The sequence below is a fragment of the Sphaeramia orbicularis genome, unplaced genomic scaffold (assembly GCF_902148855.1).
Source record: "Sphaeramia orbicularis unplaced genomic scaffold, fSphaOr1.1, whole genome shotgun sequence".
Taxonomy (NCBI): Eukaryota; Metazoa; Chordata; class Actinopteri; order Kurtiformes; family Apogonidae; genus Sphaeramia; species Sphaeramia orbicularis.
The window spans coordinates 93,638-112,914 of NW_021941622.1; the positions used below are offsets into that span (position 1 = coordinate 93,638).

Consider the following 19,277-nt stretch of genomic DNA (forward strand, 5'->3'; position numbering starts at 1 on the left):
AGGTGTTTTCAGCTCCAGCTGTGTCTTTGTGCTCGTGTCCGAATGTGTCGACCACTGACGCTTATTTTCCATTCAACGCGTTTCCTTTGCAGCTGTTCACGTGAAGCTACAACCCTGTGTTTGTACCGATATCTGAAAATATTACATTTATTTACCTCCAAAATTTATAGGAAACTTAAATCTGACAATATTTAACTTTTACCTTAAATTCATTATAAAAAAATCTGAGAATATTTAGTTTTTACTATTAATTCACCGACTAAGTCTGAGAATATTTCATTTTTGTCATACATTTATCACTAAAAGGTGAGAATATTTTGTTTTTTTTAGTCCCACAAATTTATCGGTTCAATCTGAAAATATTTTGTGTTTTTTCAAAATATTCCTCACTTCAATTTCAAAATATTTTCTTTTTTTCCATAAATATATCAGAAAAATCTGAGAAAGTTTAGTTGTTTTTTTCTGTTATAATTTTTCTTTTTGTCTATAAATTTTTCACGTAAATGTGAGAATATTTTTTCAATAAATGTGTCGCTAAAATGTGAGAATATTCATCAGTTAAATCTTTTTTTTTCACTGTAAATTCACCACTTAAATCTGAGAAAATTTAGTTTTTACCTTAAATTCACAACGAAAATCAGAGAATATTTGTACTGTAATTTAACACAATTATCACAGAATATTTGTTTTTCAATAAACCACTTTAATCTGCAAAAATTTCTCTGAAAACATTCACGTCTTTCTTGTGTTTTCAGTCAAAAAATCAAGAAAACTCTAAAACACGATTGACTTGAGGTTGGAAAAGTCAATGTTTTTAGTTGCATCAGACGTGAATAAGAGCAAAGGAAAACTGTTCATGTAGAAACTGAAGGTGAACGCTTAACGCCGCCGTAGTTTTTCACCTTTAGGGCAAAGTTTGTGATTTTTTGCAGGAGGTTCAATATTACATCAGTGTTTTTTTGCTTTTAGACTCAAAATCGTTTCATCGTGCAGGACAGTGTCAGCGTTAGTCTTCCCTAAAAATAAAATAACTGCAATCCACCATCAAAGGTGCGGTCAAATGTCGAACATTGAGGTCAACAGTTGAATGTTGCGGTCAACCATTAAATGTTGAAACCAACCGTCAAACGGTGCAATCACCTGTTGAATGTTGCGATCAACTGCTGAACATTGTGATCAACTGCCGAACAGTGTGGTCAATAGTCGAACGTTGAGGTCAACCGTCAAATGTTAAGGTCCACGGCCAAATGCTGAGGTCAACGGCCGAATGTTGAGGTCAACGGCCAAATGCTGAGGTCAACAGTTGAACATTGAAGTCAACGGTCGAACGTTGAGGTCAACAGTCGAATGTTGAGGTCAACGGTCAAACGTTGAGGTCAACAGCTGAACGTTGAGGTCAACCGTCAAACGTTAAGGTCCACGGCCAAATGCTGAGGTCATCGGCCGAATGTTGAGGTCAATGGCCAAATGCTGAGGTCAACAGTCGAACGTTGAGGTCAACGGTCGAACGTTGAGGTCAACGGCCGAACGTTGAGGTCAACGGCCGAACGTTGAGGTCAACAGTCAAATGTAGCGCTTAGCAGTTGAACATTGTGATTGACCGTCAAAAGCTGCAATTAGTCGTCGAATGCTGTGATCAACCATCAAACATTGTGATCAACTGTCAAAGGGTGCGATTGATCGTCCATGAAGTCGTGTTCATCGTGTTGTTTTTCTGGACCTCTGGTGACGTCGTTTGAATCGTCCTCAGTTTCTTCATGTTTCCGACATGTTTTATCGTCCATGTTTGTCGTCAGCGTAGATAAACCAGTGTAAACCAGGACATTTTATAATATGAATAAAGTTTTACATAAAAATGATTTTCAGTCTGGTGTTTTCTGTTTTAGACACTCGAGAAGACAGTCTATGGATGCATCTGAAGAAAAACTCCACTGTTTTCATTTGGCCACACGTGGCTCCAGTTTCAACAGAATTTCAAAGTTATTTGAAAGGAAAACCAAAATAACGAGACTCGTCACAGCAGAGGATTATTTGTCAATTTTGTTGTTGTTTTTATAAAGTTTTGTTAATGTTAATTTTTGTGCTGGATATGTTCATTTTATTTATTTACTTTTTACCCTCGGCCATACTGACCGCATCAGCTGGTCGTTTGTCTGTCCGCCCTAAAACTTTACCACACACTCAGTCAGGCCACTGGGGGCAGTAGTGCGCCTGTTAAGCCAGGAAGTCTTCTCTTCAGCTGAAACTCAGACTTGCTTCCTCCTCCTCTCTCTTCTCTCTTCTTTCAGCTGTTGTCCTGTCAGTCTGCTCTCACTCCAGCTGTTTTCTGTCATAAACTCTTCTTCTGCTTCTGTTGTGTCTGTGCTTCTTCCAGACCTCTTCTGTCTGCATTTCCAGTCCAGTTTCAGTGCCTTTGGATGCTGAAGGAAACTGGACTGACTGACACCTGGACTTTCTTGGACATTTCTCTGTAGGACACACCTCCATTTTTCAGTCTTCTGATGCTCTGTCTCTCTTCTATGGTTAATTGTCTTTTCCTCTTTTCCATTTTTACAGTAACACACTACTTTCTGCAGTCCAGTCCTGTTCAAATACTGCTCCAACGGTATGGTACCAAAGTGTGTTCAACACTACTTTTCTGCAGACACCGGGGGTTGAAGGAATTCACAAACGTTGGGACACCTGGAGGAACTGGTAGCACCAACTTTCCAGGTTTGATCAACCTCCACTGCTGCAGAACTGCTTTAAGTTGATAACCCATTTCTTGTTCAAAGACCTTTTTGTATAATTCTGAAATGTACATTATTTTTTTGTTTTGTTTAACCTTACCTTTTTTTTTTTTTTTTTTTTCCCCTCTGGCAGTTCACTGCTTACCTTTGGACCATTTCAAGTTGTTCACTGGACTGGAACTGCTGGAATTTCAATACAAACTGGAAAAACTGGGGTGTTCTAAAACTTTTGACTGGTAGTGTAGGTCAGTCTTATATTCAACCTGTGGGTCCCCTGACAAATGGTTCGAAACATCTGGAAATTCCTCATAAAATATTTATTGTTGCCTTTGAAAACATTTAGAAAAACGTCCTTTAACAGGTAGAAACCTGGAGTAGACTCTGACTCTGGAGGACGGATCACTGACACGACCATTCAATGAAAAAGATATGACAAAATAATGGACAGCTGCAGCTCTAAACAGAACTGAGTGATAGTTCTGGTCTCCAGCTTCAGTGGTGCGTTCAAATGCCCGCTGTGTGATCATGGTTCTGGGTTTTACTACAGCAGGAGTGTCAAACTCATTTTAGTTCAGTTCCACATTAAGCCAAATTTGATCTGCAGTGGGCCGAACCAGTGAAAAAATAACATAATATATAAATAATGTCAACTCCAAATTTTCTTCTGTTTTAGAGGGAAAAAAGTAAAATTATGCAATGAAAATATTTACATCTACCAAGTATCCTTTAAAACAATGTGAATAACATGAACAAACATGAAAACTATGTGCAATTTTAACAATATTCTGACTCAGTTTATCATTTACACATAAATTACAACTTACAGATCACAGTGGATCTACAAATACACAAAACATTTAATAAAGAGGCAGAATATTAGTAAACTTACACTTCAGATATTTCACATTTTTCATATTTGTTCACGTTATTCGTGTTGTTTTGTGAAATGATAGTGTAAATACAGTAAAGTGACACACAAGTGTTTAAATTTAGAAGAGAAACATTTAGAGTTGTGAGTATTTAGAGGTTATTATGACAGTATTTTACTGGTCCAACCCACTGGAGATTAAACTGGACTGTATGTGGAACTTCAACTAAAATGAGTCATATCTTTTGTGTAATTTTTGCATTTCACATATTATTCCTTCGGGCCAGACTGGACCCTTTGGCGGGCTGGATTTGGCCCCTGGGCCGCATGTTTGACCCCTGTGTACTCCAGTGTTGTGTGCTCAGGGTCTCTGTGGGTCCGTCTGTTTCCCACCGTCCTCCTCCAACGGGATGTGACTGCGCTGATGTTTGGTGAACTCGCTCCTCTGTACGAACGCCTTCTCGCAGACGCCGCAGCGATACGGCTTTTCTCCGGTGTGGAGGCGCTGGTGCGTCTTCAGGTTGGTGGGGTTGGTAAACCTTTTGCCGCACACCTCGCAGGCGTACGGCCGCTCCCCCGTGTGGACGCTCATGTGATACTTCAGGTTCACCGCGCACCGGAACGTTTTCCCGCAGACGTCGCAGACCGGCCGCTGCCCTGGTTTCCTGCCCGTGTGGACCCTCATGTGGTTCTGGAGCGCGCTGGCGTGACCGCAGCGTTTGCCGCAGGTTTCGCAGACGTACGGCCGCTCGCCCGTGTGGGTCAGCATGTGGTGTTTGAGGGCGCTGCGATGGCTGCAGCCTTTCCCGCAGACGTCGCAGGTGAACAGCTTCTGGCCGCTGGGTTGGCTCAGGTGGTTCCTCAGGATGCACGTGTTGCTGCAGCCGAGGCCGAGCGCGTCGCAGCAGTTTTCCTTCCACTTGTGCGTCACGCGGTGAGTGGACAGCGACACCAAGGAGAAGAATCTCTCACCGCAAATTTCGCAGATAAAATCCTTCTCTCCTGAATGCTGGTTTTCGTGGTCGGCCAAACTCTGTCTGCAGTCGAACGTCTGCGGGCAGATCGAACAGACCAGCGTCTTCGTCAGCGCCGGACATCGGTGTTTCCTCAGCGCCGTCATCCCCGTGAACTTGCCCTCACACAGCAAACACACGGCCTTGATTAGTTTGTCGGCCGGTTGTCAGACAGTTTGTCATCGAGGTGTCGCCGCATGTGTCGCTCAAACGTGGACTTGTAGGCGAAGTCGATGCTGCAGTCGGGACAGCGGTACGGCTTCTCCCCGGTGTGGCGTCTGGAATGCGCGGTGAGACCTCGGACTGTGGAGAACTTCTTCCCGCAGTCGGAGCAGAGGTGGGGTTTGGAGTGGCACAGGTAGTGTCGCTCCAACAGACACTTCCGACGGAAGGTTTTAGGACAAGAAGGACACTGCATGGGCTCTGAAGGACGCCGCCTCGTCTTCCGTTTGTTGAAGTCCTCATCATCGTCAGTGTCTGGAGAGAGCAGCCCAAATTCTGATTGGACGGATGGAGGTGAGTCTTCATCTGCAAACGCACAACAAAGAAAACATTTGTGATACTCAGATATATGACATTTTATCATCACAGTCGGACTTTATAAAATAAAACAAATCTCTGTTGCAGACTGTCCTGGCAAAGACAGCAGCAGCAGAAGTTACGCACTAGGGATGTAACGATTACCGGTATAACGATAAACTGCGGTAAAATTGCAGGCGGTTAGTATTACCATTTAAATTCTAATTATCATGATAACCGTGTTTGATTACCGCACTTTTAGGGGAAAAATCCCATGTAAAGATCTGCTTTTATGTCAAATATTTGAGTATAGTTTTAATTTATTACAATTTTGATTTTCTATACCTAATATTTGGAACCAATATTCACTTTTAAAGTCTTTGAAAAGGTTCGTTAAGCATCTGTGTTATTTATGCAATAAATTACATACATTTTTCAAATCAGATTTTATATGTTTTTTTTGTGTTTTCTGGCCTTTTGTGTTTTTATAGTAGGTTAAAGTGAAACAAATAATAGACAGATGATATAAATGAAGCTGTGCTGAAAGAAAAGTTCCCAAACATGGCTATAGTAAACATTTGTTTATATAGTATATAAAGGCAAAATCAAAAGGACTGAAAAACAGACAAAATAGATTTAGATCACTAGGGGTTAATATTTGAATGTTTCTGCAAAAGAAGGTACATTGTGCCAATTATTTTATTTTATTTGTTTAAATACATCTTGGTTAAATTATTCAGTGTGTGTATTAGTACTTTTTGAACATTTTGAGCACAATTTCAACCATACTGCGATAATAATGAAAACCGTGATATTTTTGGTCACAATAACCATGATATCCCTATTACACACAATACAAATGTCCTCCATACATCCACAGTAAAAACCTACATAAAACCAGGGCTGGAGTCGGCCCCTTTTTCGGCCCAGGAGTTTCCTGCCCAAACCGGCTCACTTCTTCCATGGAGGAAGAATTTAAATAAATGAAACAGCAGCTCACTCTTACAGTGTATTTTATTGGGTATAAGTTCAGGTACAGTGGATCTAAAAAGTCTACACACCGCTGTTCAAATGCCAGGTTTTTGTGATGGAAAATAATGAGGCCAAGATAAATAATTTCAAAACTTTTTCCACCATTAATGAGACCTAAAACCTATACAAGTCAGTAGAAAAAAACTGAAATCTTTTACGGGGAAAAATAAAAAATGAAAAACTTACATTAACCTGGTTGCATAAATATTCACCCCCTTAAACTAGTCCTTTGTTGCATCCCCTTTGGCTTTTATTAGTTCCTCAGTCTGTTTGGTAGGAGTCTTATCAGCGGGGCACATCTTCATGTGTCCATATTTGTTCAGTCTTCTTTATAAAAATACTCCAGGTCTGTCAGACTGTGAGGACATCTCCTGACCACAGCCCCCTTCAGATCAGCCCACAGATGTTCCATTAGACTCAGGTCTGGACTCTGGTGGGCCGTTCCAAAACCTTCATCTTCTTGTGGTGAAGCCACTCTTTGGTTGGTTCGGATGTGGGCTTTGGGTCACTGTTGTGAAAGATGAAGTTCTGTTCGTCTTCATCTTTCTAGCAGAAGCCTGAGGGTTTTGGTCCAACACTGACTGGTATTTGGAACGGTTCATAATTCCCTCCACCTTGTCTAGTATGGAATTTTTTTGTGCCAATATATTCAAACAAAAGTTTTTAATTCTCAAACAAAATATATGAGTCACCCGAGCAAAAAAAAAAAAAAAGTCATCGCAAAATGAAAACCTATAACTTGCAAACTTATGCTGCATTTCCACTACGTGGTACCGACTCGACTGGACTGGACTGGACTCGGCCTTTTTGCGTTTCCATTATGAAAAAGGACCTGGAATCTGGTACCTGGTACTAGTTTTTGGTATCACCTCTGATGAGGTTCCAGGACTGGGGAACAGATACTAAACGTGCCGTGGAAACACCGCAGACCACTGATTGGTCAGAGTTTTCTCTGTGACCCACTGTTTTACAAAACACAGATGCAGAAGCTTACAGTAAATACAGCGGTAGGTTAATCCACATGATGACAGTCTGTAAAACTACACCATTCAGTCTGGAGATTCAGTCTTTGGTGGCTGATGTAAAAATTCAGCATGAGTTTAACGAGACAACACAACAAGGGAGTTTATCAGCAACTCTCTGAGCAGACGACATGGAAGTAATGTGCCGCATTGCTATGACAACCAGGTACTGTAAAGTCAGTAGTATCATGTAATGGAAACGGTCTCCAGGAATAGGACCTGGTACCAGAGTTGAGTCAAGCCGGTTCCACATAGTGGAAACACAGTAAAATCATCTGTGTTATTGTGTAAAGTGTTGGTATTTTGCCCTTTTCACAACATGTCCTTTTGTTTACAGTTCTCTCTGTTTATTTCTCGCTGCTGGCTTTGTAAACAGACGATTTTGTAAAAAAATTGCCGCAAACTAATTTTCATGGTCGATTATGTCGACTAATTGCAGCAGCACTAAACATAACATGGTTGAATTTTTGTTTTTTTAATTAATTTAGCCTATATTGTGATTGTGTAAAATTGATATAAGTGATTTAGGCTCCATTTGTTAAAATAAATTAGGCTATCGTGCTGACATCTTTCTGAATGTCTGAACAATTGAACATAGATCACATCTATTCTCTGTTATATTTGACAATACAAATAATTACCTTAGTTTAAATAACTCTGTTTCATTTTAGTTTAATTGTGTTTATTCCGACATTTCAAGCATTATACATTTGTGCAGGATACAAAGTTTGAAAAATGAAAGAGTCTGAAAAGGAACAGGCTAAAGCCTGAGCTTTTCCTGCCGACCCCCCCGTTCATATCACCAAACAAAATGAAATAAATACATACCAATACCTTTAGCTTAGTAACAATAGCAAAAACAAGCAACAAACAATTCAACAGTCTGAGTAGCAGAAAAATTAACATTCACATTCTTCATATATTTTCATGACATGTCTGTTAAACATAGTTTTAAATATAAATACCTGTCAGACTATCCTCACCTGTCCCATCAGTACTCATGGCCTCCTCTGGATCATCAGGAGCATCACAAGGGGTTCGCTGCTCCGACGCTTCAAAAACATTCCATTAATGAGTTAGGTTCTTTAATATATGACACTTCTAAATTATGTTTATTATTATTATTCAGCTTGAAACTGGATATTTGTGATTAATGGTGTGTATTGGGCTCTACTAAATAAATTACACTAAGTTGACATTGCAAACGTTGCGCAATAGCCTTATACACCGACTACACTAAATTCTGTCCATATGTCTGTATCGTCTGTCCTCTGGGGTCTGTCCATGGAAGTAAATCTGTCTCATCAGATTTTGAATTATAAAAGCCACTGAATTTCTAGCACTGATTTTTTTTTTTGCACTGAAATTAAGTATCTGAATTTTTTCGGCGTCACATGACCAACCTAACGTGACTTGATTGGTTGGCTGCCGGTTCGACTTGAGATAGAATTATTGCTTATCCTTGGTGTCCCGGATGTGTGATCTCAATTTTTTGCATCTGAATTTTTTGCTTCTGAATTTTTTTTTATTCTAAATTTATGAACATAGTAAAATTGAGACAAAAAATTCAGACACTTAATTTCAGTGCAAAAACAAATTCAGATACTTAATTTTAGAGCAAAAAAAAATTCAGATACTTAATTTCAGTTGAAAAAAACAAATTCAGATACTTAATTTCAGTGCAAAAAAAAACAAATTTTTTTCAGAAATTCAGATACGTAATTTCAGTGCAAAAAATTTCAGTGCTAGAAATTCAATGGCTTTTGTAATTCAAAATCTGATGAGACAGATTTACTTCCATATCTGTCCTCCGGGAAACAAATCTGTTCATTTCACACATTTGACTCCATCTTCTTCCAACCCCTTTCTTTTCTTGAACCTGGCCTTCTGGGCTCCACCTGGCCTCTTCCTGCCCTCCATCACCACCCACTTCACATTATTCTGTTGCTATATTTAATTTTACCGCTCTAGAAAAGACGACTCATGGGCCCAACCAACTGAAACACTTGGGTAGAAGAGTTCCCTCAGATGGTCGAACCCATCTAATCTACTGCAATAGAGGAGCTGCGCTGACAGATGAATGGAGAAGGAATGCAAGAAGAAGATTAGAGAAGAGACAGAAGTAATTAATTATTTTTCCCATCCAACCGGCCCAAACTCCAGACTGACATGAGCAGGGCCATCGGGACTCATCCTGAATCTCCCGATTAGCCGCTCTGGGCCTGTCTAGAACTGAGAATAAACTGGAGAACATACTGTCTTTCATTTTTAGAAAGTAAACATCCAGAATAGGCCCCCTCACCCTCTCAATGATTAAGTGGTTCAGTTTATTGAATTTTAGTGAAGTCAATGATTGTAATATACAACTGTATGAATTAAAACAAAGAAGAAAAGTGGCTCATTTTTACTTTTCAATGACCTGATCGACTCACCTTGTCTGTGACACTCTCTTCCTGTTGCTCTTGTTTCATGTATTTTCTTGATGTTCTGTGTCTCTTTGGTTCTGGCAGGCGATTCTATAATTTAACCACAACAACAAAATGCACATATCGATAAACACACTGAACGAATCTTTAAAGCCGCTCACATCTTTCTCAGACTCACTCTTTTTGGTCTCAGTTGCGTCTTTCAGCTTCACGCTCCTCTTCTTCTCTGCAGATTCTCCATTAGCTTCACAAACAGACACTTGAAAAATGGTCAGAATTTTCTCCACAGCGGTTTTGGTCCAGGTTTCCATGAGGGACACGAACTGGCTCTGTACAGTTACAGGTGTAGATACAATTTATTCATTTCACACTTCAATCAAACAAAAATGCGCATTCAAGCATTAATATTCATGGCTTTTAATATTTGACACCTTTGTGGAACATGTTTGTTGCATTTTTGACATGAACCTTCAGGGTCCACTTTCAGGGCTTGGAAAAATGAATACATTCTCAGTTTATTAATTATTTATGTTTTTAACAGCTGCTGGTTTACAGCTACTGAAATCTTTCTCCTTTGTATTTTGCTGTAAATTGATTATCCTTAAAGTTTTTTTCACAACATTATCATTAAAGTATGTTATTTGCTACTATACAGATAACATAATGTGCTGTGCACTAATACCCCTCAGCCAGAATGGACAGACAGACAAACGGACGGACGATGAAATGATTACAAAACCCCTTCAGCCAGTTGGCCGATGGGTAAAAAGTGGGTCATTTAAATCATTTAGTTACGTACATTTCCTCAAAGCTGTAACTACAGCAGCAGAGAATAACAGTAACAGTGAATCTGATTCTCAAGACCAATCATTATTATTTTCTATTTACCACTTTTTTGATTTGCTCTGTAAATTAAATATTTTCTTTTTGGGTAATGAATTATTTCTCAGTGAATGTATGCAGCCTGACAATGTTAAACTTAATTTAACATTTTTTAAGAATGAAATTACAAAAGTGCCTACGGTAAAACCCATTTCTGTAATACATACAAAAAAATTCTTCAAATTTAATAACTTTGCAAATTGAAAACCTAACCCATTCACAAATAAAACAGATTTAGTGTCAACAAAAAAATTGTTTTGCTGTTTTGTGCATTTTTACAAAAAAAAAAAAAAAAAATCATCATTAGTAATTTGCGAAAGTGTCAAGTCTATGGCAATAACTAATGAGGTTCATGGGAAATGTAGTTAAGTCATTTGTTGAAAGCAGTAGGGAATAAAGCTCTGTAGTGGCAAGAAAATCTTAATGCACAGCCACGAGTTAGTCATGCCCCATACCAGAGCTCTATAAACAGAGTTATGACATGTTTTGATGTCACCGGTGATCATGTGGTTCATGTAAGCCTGAATAGTTCCAAACAAGCCAAACGCTCTCATGTTCTTCTATGGGACAGACAGCAGTGAGCATGATAAACCTGAAAATAAACCTCATATAACCGTTGTCTTTACTGTATGTACTGTTGTGTGTGTTCTACTTTTGAGTAGTAGGGTAGACCACTGAAAGGACTGACTTTACTGTATTACTTTGAAAACTTAAATTTTGGGGGGAAATGTTGACGTTAGCTTGGATAGGCCATTTACATGAGAGGTGCTAACTTTACAAGTTCATTCATTCTGTAATTGTTCTGTACTGGTACGCAGATGGACAATTTACCATTTTCACTTTTCCTATTCTAGGACTGTGGTCCAATCAGAAAACAGTGTTTATCTGTGAACACTGTGTGTCTGCCAAACTCTGCTCTGATAACACACACAATAAGGCATTAACCACTGGATAGCATACAGGCTAACTTAGCATGTTAGCATTAGCACGGTTTAGCATCCGTGCTAAACTCATTAAAAACTCAATATTAGCAAACTCAACAGAATTCTTGTAGGATGAGTCGGATCTTACAAATACCAAGTGACAGAAGTTTCGCTTCCTTTAACTCATGAATAATAACTTTAATGAACTTTTATTGATCAGAGCTCAGCTCTACAGTAACTCTCCTCCTTATGATCACATGACCTCAGCTGACAAACTGAACCAAACACCACCAGGTTCAGTAAAATAACTAAAATAAAACCTACTGATAACATTTGCACTGACGTTACCCTATCTTAAAAACTCCATAATTTGTGGTTATAGTGGTTAAATCTCAACAGCTGGACAAGTCAAGTTAGCAAACTATAGGACTACTGCTGACAATCCAACAGAACAGGTGTTAAGATATACATTTAAACAAACGCTAACACACACCACAGAAAACAGAATTTACAACAGAAATGTCCGATATTACAGGAAATAAACTTAATAATTTAAAAGATGACGATATCTTATTAACTCAGGGCTGGAACTGACAGATCTGCTGCAACAGAAATGAATGTGTTCTGATGCTGTTACACTCAGTGTAGGAACTACAGTCATCCATTCAAACCAAGGAGAAAACAAAATGAAATCAAACTGAGGTGTTCCATGTTGATAAGAGCCTTAAATCTGTGTGCTACGCAGTCTGGTAGGTGAATTGTTTCTACACATTAGTAACTAGAAGCACTCGGAGAGCGCAGACCTCCGCCAAGGCTGATCAGTGCCCCCCCCCCCCCCCCCCGTGGGCCCCCCCACCCCCGATCACCACCAAAATTTTATCATTTCTTCCTTATCCCATTTCCAACAAACCCTGAAAATTTCATCGAAATCTGTCCATAACTTTTTGAGTTATGTTGCACACTAACGGACAAACAAACAAACAAACCCTGGCAAAACATAACCTCCTTGGCGGAGGTAATAACTACTGTTCACACATTATTATTAGTTTGTCACATCACCAAAGGGGCTCCATGTTAGCGGTGGCTTTGACTGGGCTGTTTAAGGAAACTAAAGCTACCACAGACCCGTGTGTTCTTCAGGGAAAACTCTCTAATTACCGCCAGAAGTTTATTAAACTGCCGTTTCTCCTCCTCGGTCTCCACGTTGGTTCGCGAGCCCGCTGCAGAGGGACCCCGAGCGGCCATGAGGTTCACCGAGCACCGGTCCAGTATCGGCCCCAGCTCCGCCACCGCCGCCTCCGCCACGGTCCGCAGACAGCGGACAGCCGGAGCTCCAGAGCCTCCGGTCGAACGGCCACGACCTTTATTTTTAATCTGCTCCTCATCATCTTCTCCTTTTTTAACCTGTCTTCTTCTTCTACCTTATTGTCGGTTGTCCTCCAGCTTTAAGGTGCACTTCCGCCTCCTGCTGCTCCGGAGTGTGGCTCAAACAGGACATTTCTAAACTAACCCCTGGATCAGATCAAATGGTCACGAAGGCACAAAGTTGTTGTTCAGTGACCTGTAAGTTTTAACTAAATGACACAAATAAGTTTATTTTATGTTTTATATGTAAGTATTAACACGTACTTGAATGGTATCTAATGTAACACACAACTCTATGCTCATTGGTTTTCAGAAGTTTGTCCCTTGGGGCTTGCAGTTGAGCTGCCGTAAAGTGTGTTGGTTGTTGTGTTGTAAAGTGAAGAGAAAGAAAATCAGTAAACAGTGTGACTACCCGATCTGCGCACCCACCCGATTTGCTTCGCGCATGCGCAATACGGTCGGCATCATGGCTCTATCTGTTCATTCTCTGTATACAGGTAAACATATTTCTCCGTAAATTTATACATTTGTACACTGAACTCAGTTTTAACACAAGAACATTTGGTGATACAGCATTAGATCCTGTTGTGATCAAATAAAATACGTTTAGTAGTTGTGCATGATATATCATGATACATCGTACCGAGATCCTAGTATTGTGATTTGTATCGTATCGCCAGATTCTTGCCAATACACTCCCCTATTTGGGATTAGTTATAATTGTTTAAAAATATGACCAAAATGTCACTTTTTGAAGCATCGTATATAGTCTTACACTCGACCACTGGGGGGCACTGATGTTCCCCTGGCAAATGGTTTGAAACACCCTTAAATATCTCACAAATCAACAATTGATGCCTTGAAAACCATTTAGAGATTATTGAGAACTGCTTTGAAGTCATTCAAATTTTGACCAAAATATTTCTTTTTGAAGCACACAGGTCAGTCTTATATTCAACCCCTGAGGGGGCGCCGATGGTCCCCTGACAAATGTTTTGAAGCATCTGGAAATTACTCATAAAACATTTATTAGAAAAACGTCCTTTATAAGGTAGAAACCTGGAGTAGACCCTAACTCTGGAGGACGGATCACTGACACGACCATTCATTGACAAAGATATGACAAAATAATGGACAGCTGCAGCTCTAAACTGAACTGAGTTATAGTTCTGGTCTCCAGCTACAGTGGTGCATTCAAATGCCCGCTGTGTGATCAGGGTTCTGGGTTTTACTACAGTGTTGTGTGCTCAGGGTCTCTGTGGGTTCCTCAGTGAACCTCTGTTTCCCACCGTCCTCCTCCATTGGGACGTGGCCGTGTTGATGTTTCGTGAACTCGCATCTCTGTACGAACGCCTTCCCGCAGACGGCGCAGCGATACGGTTTTTCTCCAGTGTGGATGCGTCGGTGCGTCTTCAGGCTGCTGGACTGGGTGAACCTCCGCCCGCAGACGGTGCAGCCATGCATCTTCTTGCCTGAATGTGTCACTGTGTGCGCCTTCAGATTGCTGGGGTTGGCAAACTTTTTGCCGCACACCTCGCAGGCGTACGGCGCTCCCCCGTGTGGACGCTCATGTGATACTTCAGGTTCACTGCGCATCGGAACATTTTCCCGCAGACGTCGCAGGACCGGCCTCTGCCCTGGTTTCCTGCCCGTGTGGACCCTCATGTGGTTCTGGAGCGCGCTGGCGTGACCGCAGCGTTTGCCACAGGTTTCGCAGACGTACGGCCGCTCGCCCGTGTGGGTCAGCATGTGGTGTTTGAGGGCGCTGCGATGGCTGCAGCCTTTCCCGCAGACGTCGCAGGTGAACAGCTTCTGGCCGCTGTGTTGGCTCAGGTGGTTCCTCAGGACGCTCATGTCACTGCAGCCGAGGCCGAGCACGTCGCAACAAGTTTCTGTCTGTGTGTGCGTCACACGGTGGGTGGACAGCGACGCCGAGGAGAAGAAACTCTCGCCGCACGTTTCACAGATAAAATCCTTCTCTCCTGAATGCTGGTTTTCGTGGTCGGCCAAACTCTGTCTGCACTCGAACGTCTGCGGGCAGATCGAACAGACCAGCGTCTTTGTCAGCGCCGGACATTGGTGTCTCTGCAGCGCCGGCATCCCCGTGAACTCGCCCTCACACAGCGAACACACGAAGCCGCCTGGTTTGTCGGTGTGATGCTGACGCACGTGTCGCTCCAAACGTGGACTTGTAGGCGAAGTCGATGCTGCAGTCGGGACAGCGGTACGGCTTCTCCCGGTGTGTGGCGTCTGGAATGCGCAGTGAGGCCTCGGAGTGTGGCGAACCGCTTCCCGCAGTCGGAGCAGAGGTGGGGTTGGAGTGGCACAGGTAGTGTCGCTCCAACAGACACTTCCGACGGAAGGTTTTAGGACAAGAAGGACACTGCATGGGCTCTGAAGGACGCCACCTCATCTTAGGTTCACACGAGTCCACGTCATCATCGTCAGTGTCTGGAGAGACCGGCTCAGGGTCTGATTGGACGGATGGAGGTGAGACTTCATCTGCAAAGAAAACATTTGTGATACTTTGACATATGACATTTTATCATCAAGGTCTGACTTAAAAAAATTTTTTTTTCATTTTTTTATCCAGGAAAAATAAGACATCTCTATTGCAGACTGTCCTGGTAAAGACAGCAGCAGCAGAAGTTACACACAAGAAAAATAATATTGTGTATTAACCAATGATACTGTTAATCATTGGACATATGACAGGATGAAAAAATAAAAAATAACTAATCAAATTTTTATGTCGTATATATCAGTTTTTGGCATCAAAATATGGTTTGTTTACACTATAACAGGGCATTTAAAGGGTTAAACATATGACACTTATTGTTTATTTTTGTTTGTGCAGATTATGCCCTTTTGGTGGTTAGAAATGGCCTCTCTGGATGCACGGTTAACATTGCGTACAATCTCCAAATTCTCACAGAATGAATAAAACTGCACCTAAGAGGAGTCTAGAACTGAAACAAACTGGAGAACATACTGTCTTTCATTTTCATAAAGTAAACATCCAGAATAGGCCCTGTCACCCTCTCAGTGATTAAGTGGTTCAGTTTATTGAGTTTTAGTGAAGTCAACGATTGTAAAATACAACTGTATGAATTAAAACAAAGAAGAAAAGTGGCGTGTTTTTTACTTTTCAATGACCTGATCGACTCACCTTGTCTGTCACGTTCTCTTCCTGTGCTTCTGTTTCATGTATTTTCTTGATGTTCTGTGTCTCTTTGGTTTTGGTGGTCGATTCTATAATTTAATCACAACAACAAAATGCAGCGTTGATCCACAAACACACTGAACAAATCTTTAAAGCTGCTCACATCTTTCTCAGACTCACTCTCTTTGTTCTCTGTTGTGTCTTTTAGCTTCACACTCCTCTTCTTCTCTTGAAAATCAAAAAAAAAATAAATAAAATTTTTTGTGTGTTTTTTTGCATCAGAAAATATAGTTGTTTACAAATTAAAGGATTAAAAATATGACGTTGAGTATTCGGTATTTTTGTCTCAAGTTGATGAAACACACAAATTGTGAACAAGTTAAAAACAAACTGTATGAAAACACTTTGATATTACTACTGGTCCTGTACAGATTATGTGATTTAGGTGATTAGAAGGACTCGTATGGGTGGGGTACTGGGGGGGTTAACTAAAACAGAAAAGCTCCACTGGAGATTTTTTAGCCAGGCTGCAAAAGATCCAAAATTAACTAATCCAATTTTTATGTATTATACAGAAAAAAAAGGCAATGTCTACTGCCACAGTACTGTGGCACAAAATATGGGTTTGCCTACTGCCACAGAGCCAATCAAATGTTAACATCTGCACTAGAGCCAATCACAGATACTGTTCCATGAACTCACAATCCTCTTGTACTGTGTCAGGACTGTGGTCTATATGGAGTATACTTCAGTTCATTCTTTTGGGCATTTTTTCTACCACAGTACTGTGGCAACTGATGGAAGAAATGACAAATTAGTGATAGTTTATAGTATAGAATAAGAATTATTGTTGTAAATAATCCATGTTGTTTTATGGTGTTCTTTGCTCTGTGCAGTCAGTGAGGCTGGAGAAGGTGGGCGGAGCTATATGTTAGAGGTGGCAGTGTGCCATGTGACTTCTCAGTTCTGTGTCAGTTCAGTGTATTCAGTGCTGTGGTCCGAATTCTGCACTCTGAACATTGTCCCAGGGGCTGATTTATATCAATGTCAGATTTACCTACCAGCACCAGTTATTGAGTTTTAGTGAAGTCAATGATTGGCATATGCATCTGTATGAATTAAAACAAAGAAGAAAAGTGACTTTTTTTACTTTTCAAAAGACCTGATCGACTCACCTTGTCTGTCACCTTCTCTTCCTGTTGCTCCTGGTTCATGTATTTTCTTGATGTTCGGTGTCTCTTTGGTTTTGGCAGGCGATTCTATAATTTAACCACAACAACAAAATGCAGCATTGATCCATAAACACACTGAACAAATCTTTAAAGCCGCTCACATCTTTCTCAGACTCACTCTTTTTGGTCTCGGTTGCGTCTTTCAGCTTCACGCCCCTCTTCTTCTCTGCAGATTCTCCATTAGCTTCGCAAACAGACACTTGAAAAATGGTCAGGATTTTCTCCACAGCGGTTTTGGTCCAGGTTTCCATGAGGGACGCGAACTGGCTCTGTACAGTCACAGGTGTAGATACAATTTATTCATTTCACAATTTAATCAAACAAAAATGTATAGTCAAGCATTAATATTCACAGCTTTTAATATTTGACACATTTGTAGAACATGTTTGTGTGTGTTTTTGACTTGAAATCTGCAGGGTCCACTTTCAGGGCTTGGAAAATGAATACATTCAGTTATTTAATTATTTATGTTTAAACAGCTTCTGGTTTACAGCAACTAAAATGTTCCTCCTTTGAAGTTATTTTCACAACATTATCATTAAAGTATGCTATTGATACTATAAAAACAAAAGTGAGACATTAAATCATTAATTACTACACTTCCTCAAAGCTGTGACTAAAGCTGCAAAGAATAACAGTAACAGTGAATCTGATAATCATGACCAATCATTATTGTTTTCAATTACCACTCTTTGGATTAGTAAATTAAATATCTTCTTTATGGGTTCTGTATATTACTCAGTTAATATATGCAGCCTGACAATGTTAATATTAATTTAACAAAAAAAAAAAAAGAAATAAAGTGCTTACAGTAAATCAACTTCTGTAATAGATAATGAAAAATTAAAAATTCTTCAAATTTCATTCTTTGCAAATTTAAATTCAAACCTAACCTGTTCCCAAATAAAACTGATTGTGTCAACAAAAAAGTGTTTGTTTTGTGTAGTTTTTTATTTATTTTTTTCCCCAACTATATTGAAAATATATTAGTATACTGTCAATCCAGCTCTGCAAAAAAAACTGAATTCTTTCTAACAATATGTTTCAATATTCCCACATAATAGCTTTGTGTGGAGAAAAGTTGTATGTATAGCAGAGTTTCCCAAGAAAGTAAAGCTTGTTGATAGAATTTATAAAGTTTCAAGAGAAGTCTGGTGATATTGTAGTTACAAGTCATAAAAAATGTAAACCTCCAACATTTGTAAATATGTTGTGTGGAATAAAAAAAAAAACAAATAGACTGAGGAGCTTGTAAGACATTCCTTAATCGCAGTTTTTTATGCCATTTATGACTATTCTTGCGAGAAGGGTAATTGTCCTGAAATGGAAATCACCACAGCCCCCTTCCTTTATTCACTGGCTAGAGACGTCCTGTATTTCCTCAATTGGAAAAAAAATTAGACTGACACTTTAATGCCTCCGCTGATAAATTTTCACAAATTTGGAATCCTTTTACTAGTCCTTTGTTTCAGATTGACCTTTATGGTAATTTTTCCACCTAGTCCTCTTCTTTGTTTTTTCTATTTGGTAATGCACCTTGTGCAACACATTATGCATCAATATTCTAAATGTGAACCTTTCATGAACTTTTTTTTTGTTTGTTTGTTTAGTTTTTAGGGGGTGCTTTTTTTTTGTTAATGGAGAAGGTTGGTGAACTTGTTCTTGTGTTTGTTTGCATGTTAAAAAAAAAAAAAAAGGAAATTGTGCAACAATTTATTTTCAACTGATGTCATATGATAGAGTGTTTGTATTGCCCAGTTTCTATAAAACTCCAAATAAACAAAGGTTGGGAAAAAAAATAAATGAATTAATCGCAGTTTTTATTTTTAATCATTAGTAGTAATTTACGATGACGTCATCTTTATAGACACGACTAACGAGGCTGATGGGAAATGTAGTTCAGTTATTTATTAAAACAGGCGGGAATAAAGTTCATTAGTGGCATAAACGTCCATGTTAGAGGCGGAAAGTGGAGGGTGGCTTTGACTGGGCTGTGTCAGTAAACTTATACAACAACAGACCCGTGGTGTTCTTCAGGTACAACTCTCTAATTACCGTCAGAACTTTGTTAAACTGCCGTTTCTCCTCCTCGGTCTCCCACGG

The 19,277-nt window shown here is 39.9% G+C and overlaps 2 protein-coding genes and 1 pseudogene across 2 annotated transcripts; all 3 read right to left on the reverse strand.

Annotated features, from left to right (window-relative positions):
- Nucleotides 1–3,576: 3,576 nt before the first annotated feature.
- LOC115416558 (gastrula zinc finger protein XlCGF7.1-like) lies at nt 3,577–4,765 on the reverse strand (the record flags this gene model as incomplete). The annotated part of the gene is made up of 1 exon (XM_030130371.1): nt 3,577–4,765. A coding segment is annotated over one exon (807 nt), but the record flags the coding sequence as incomplete, so codon positions are not given.
- A 2-nt stretch (nt 4,766–4,767) lies between these two features.
- On the reverse strand, nt 4,768–12,717 carry LOC115416560 (zinc finger and SCAN domain-containing protein 2-like; the record flags this gene model as incomplete). The annotated part of the gene is made up of 5 exons (XM_030130372.1): nt 12,573–12,717; nt 9,788–9,938; nt 9,616–9,699; nt 8,167–8,235; nt 4,768–5,138 (listed from the first exon to the last, which is right to left on the reverse strand). Coding segments are annotated over exons 1-5 (762 nt in total), but the record flags the coding sequence as incomplete, so codon positions are not given.
- A 256-nt stretch (nt 12,718–12,973) lies between these two features.
- On the reverse strand, nt 12,974–19,266 carry LOC115416562 (oocyte zinc finger protein XlCOF6-like; annotated as a pseudogene).
- Nucleotides 19,267–19,277: the final 11 nt, after the last annotated feature.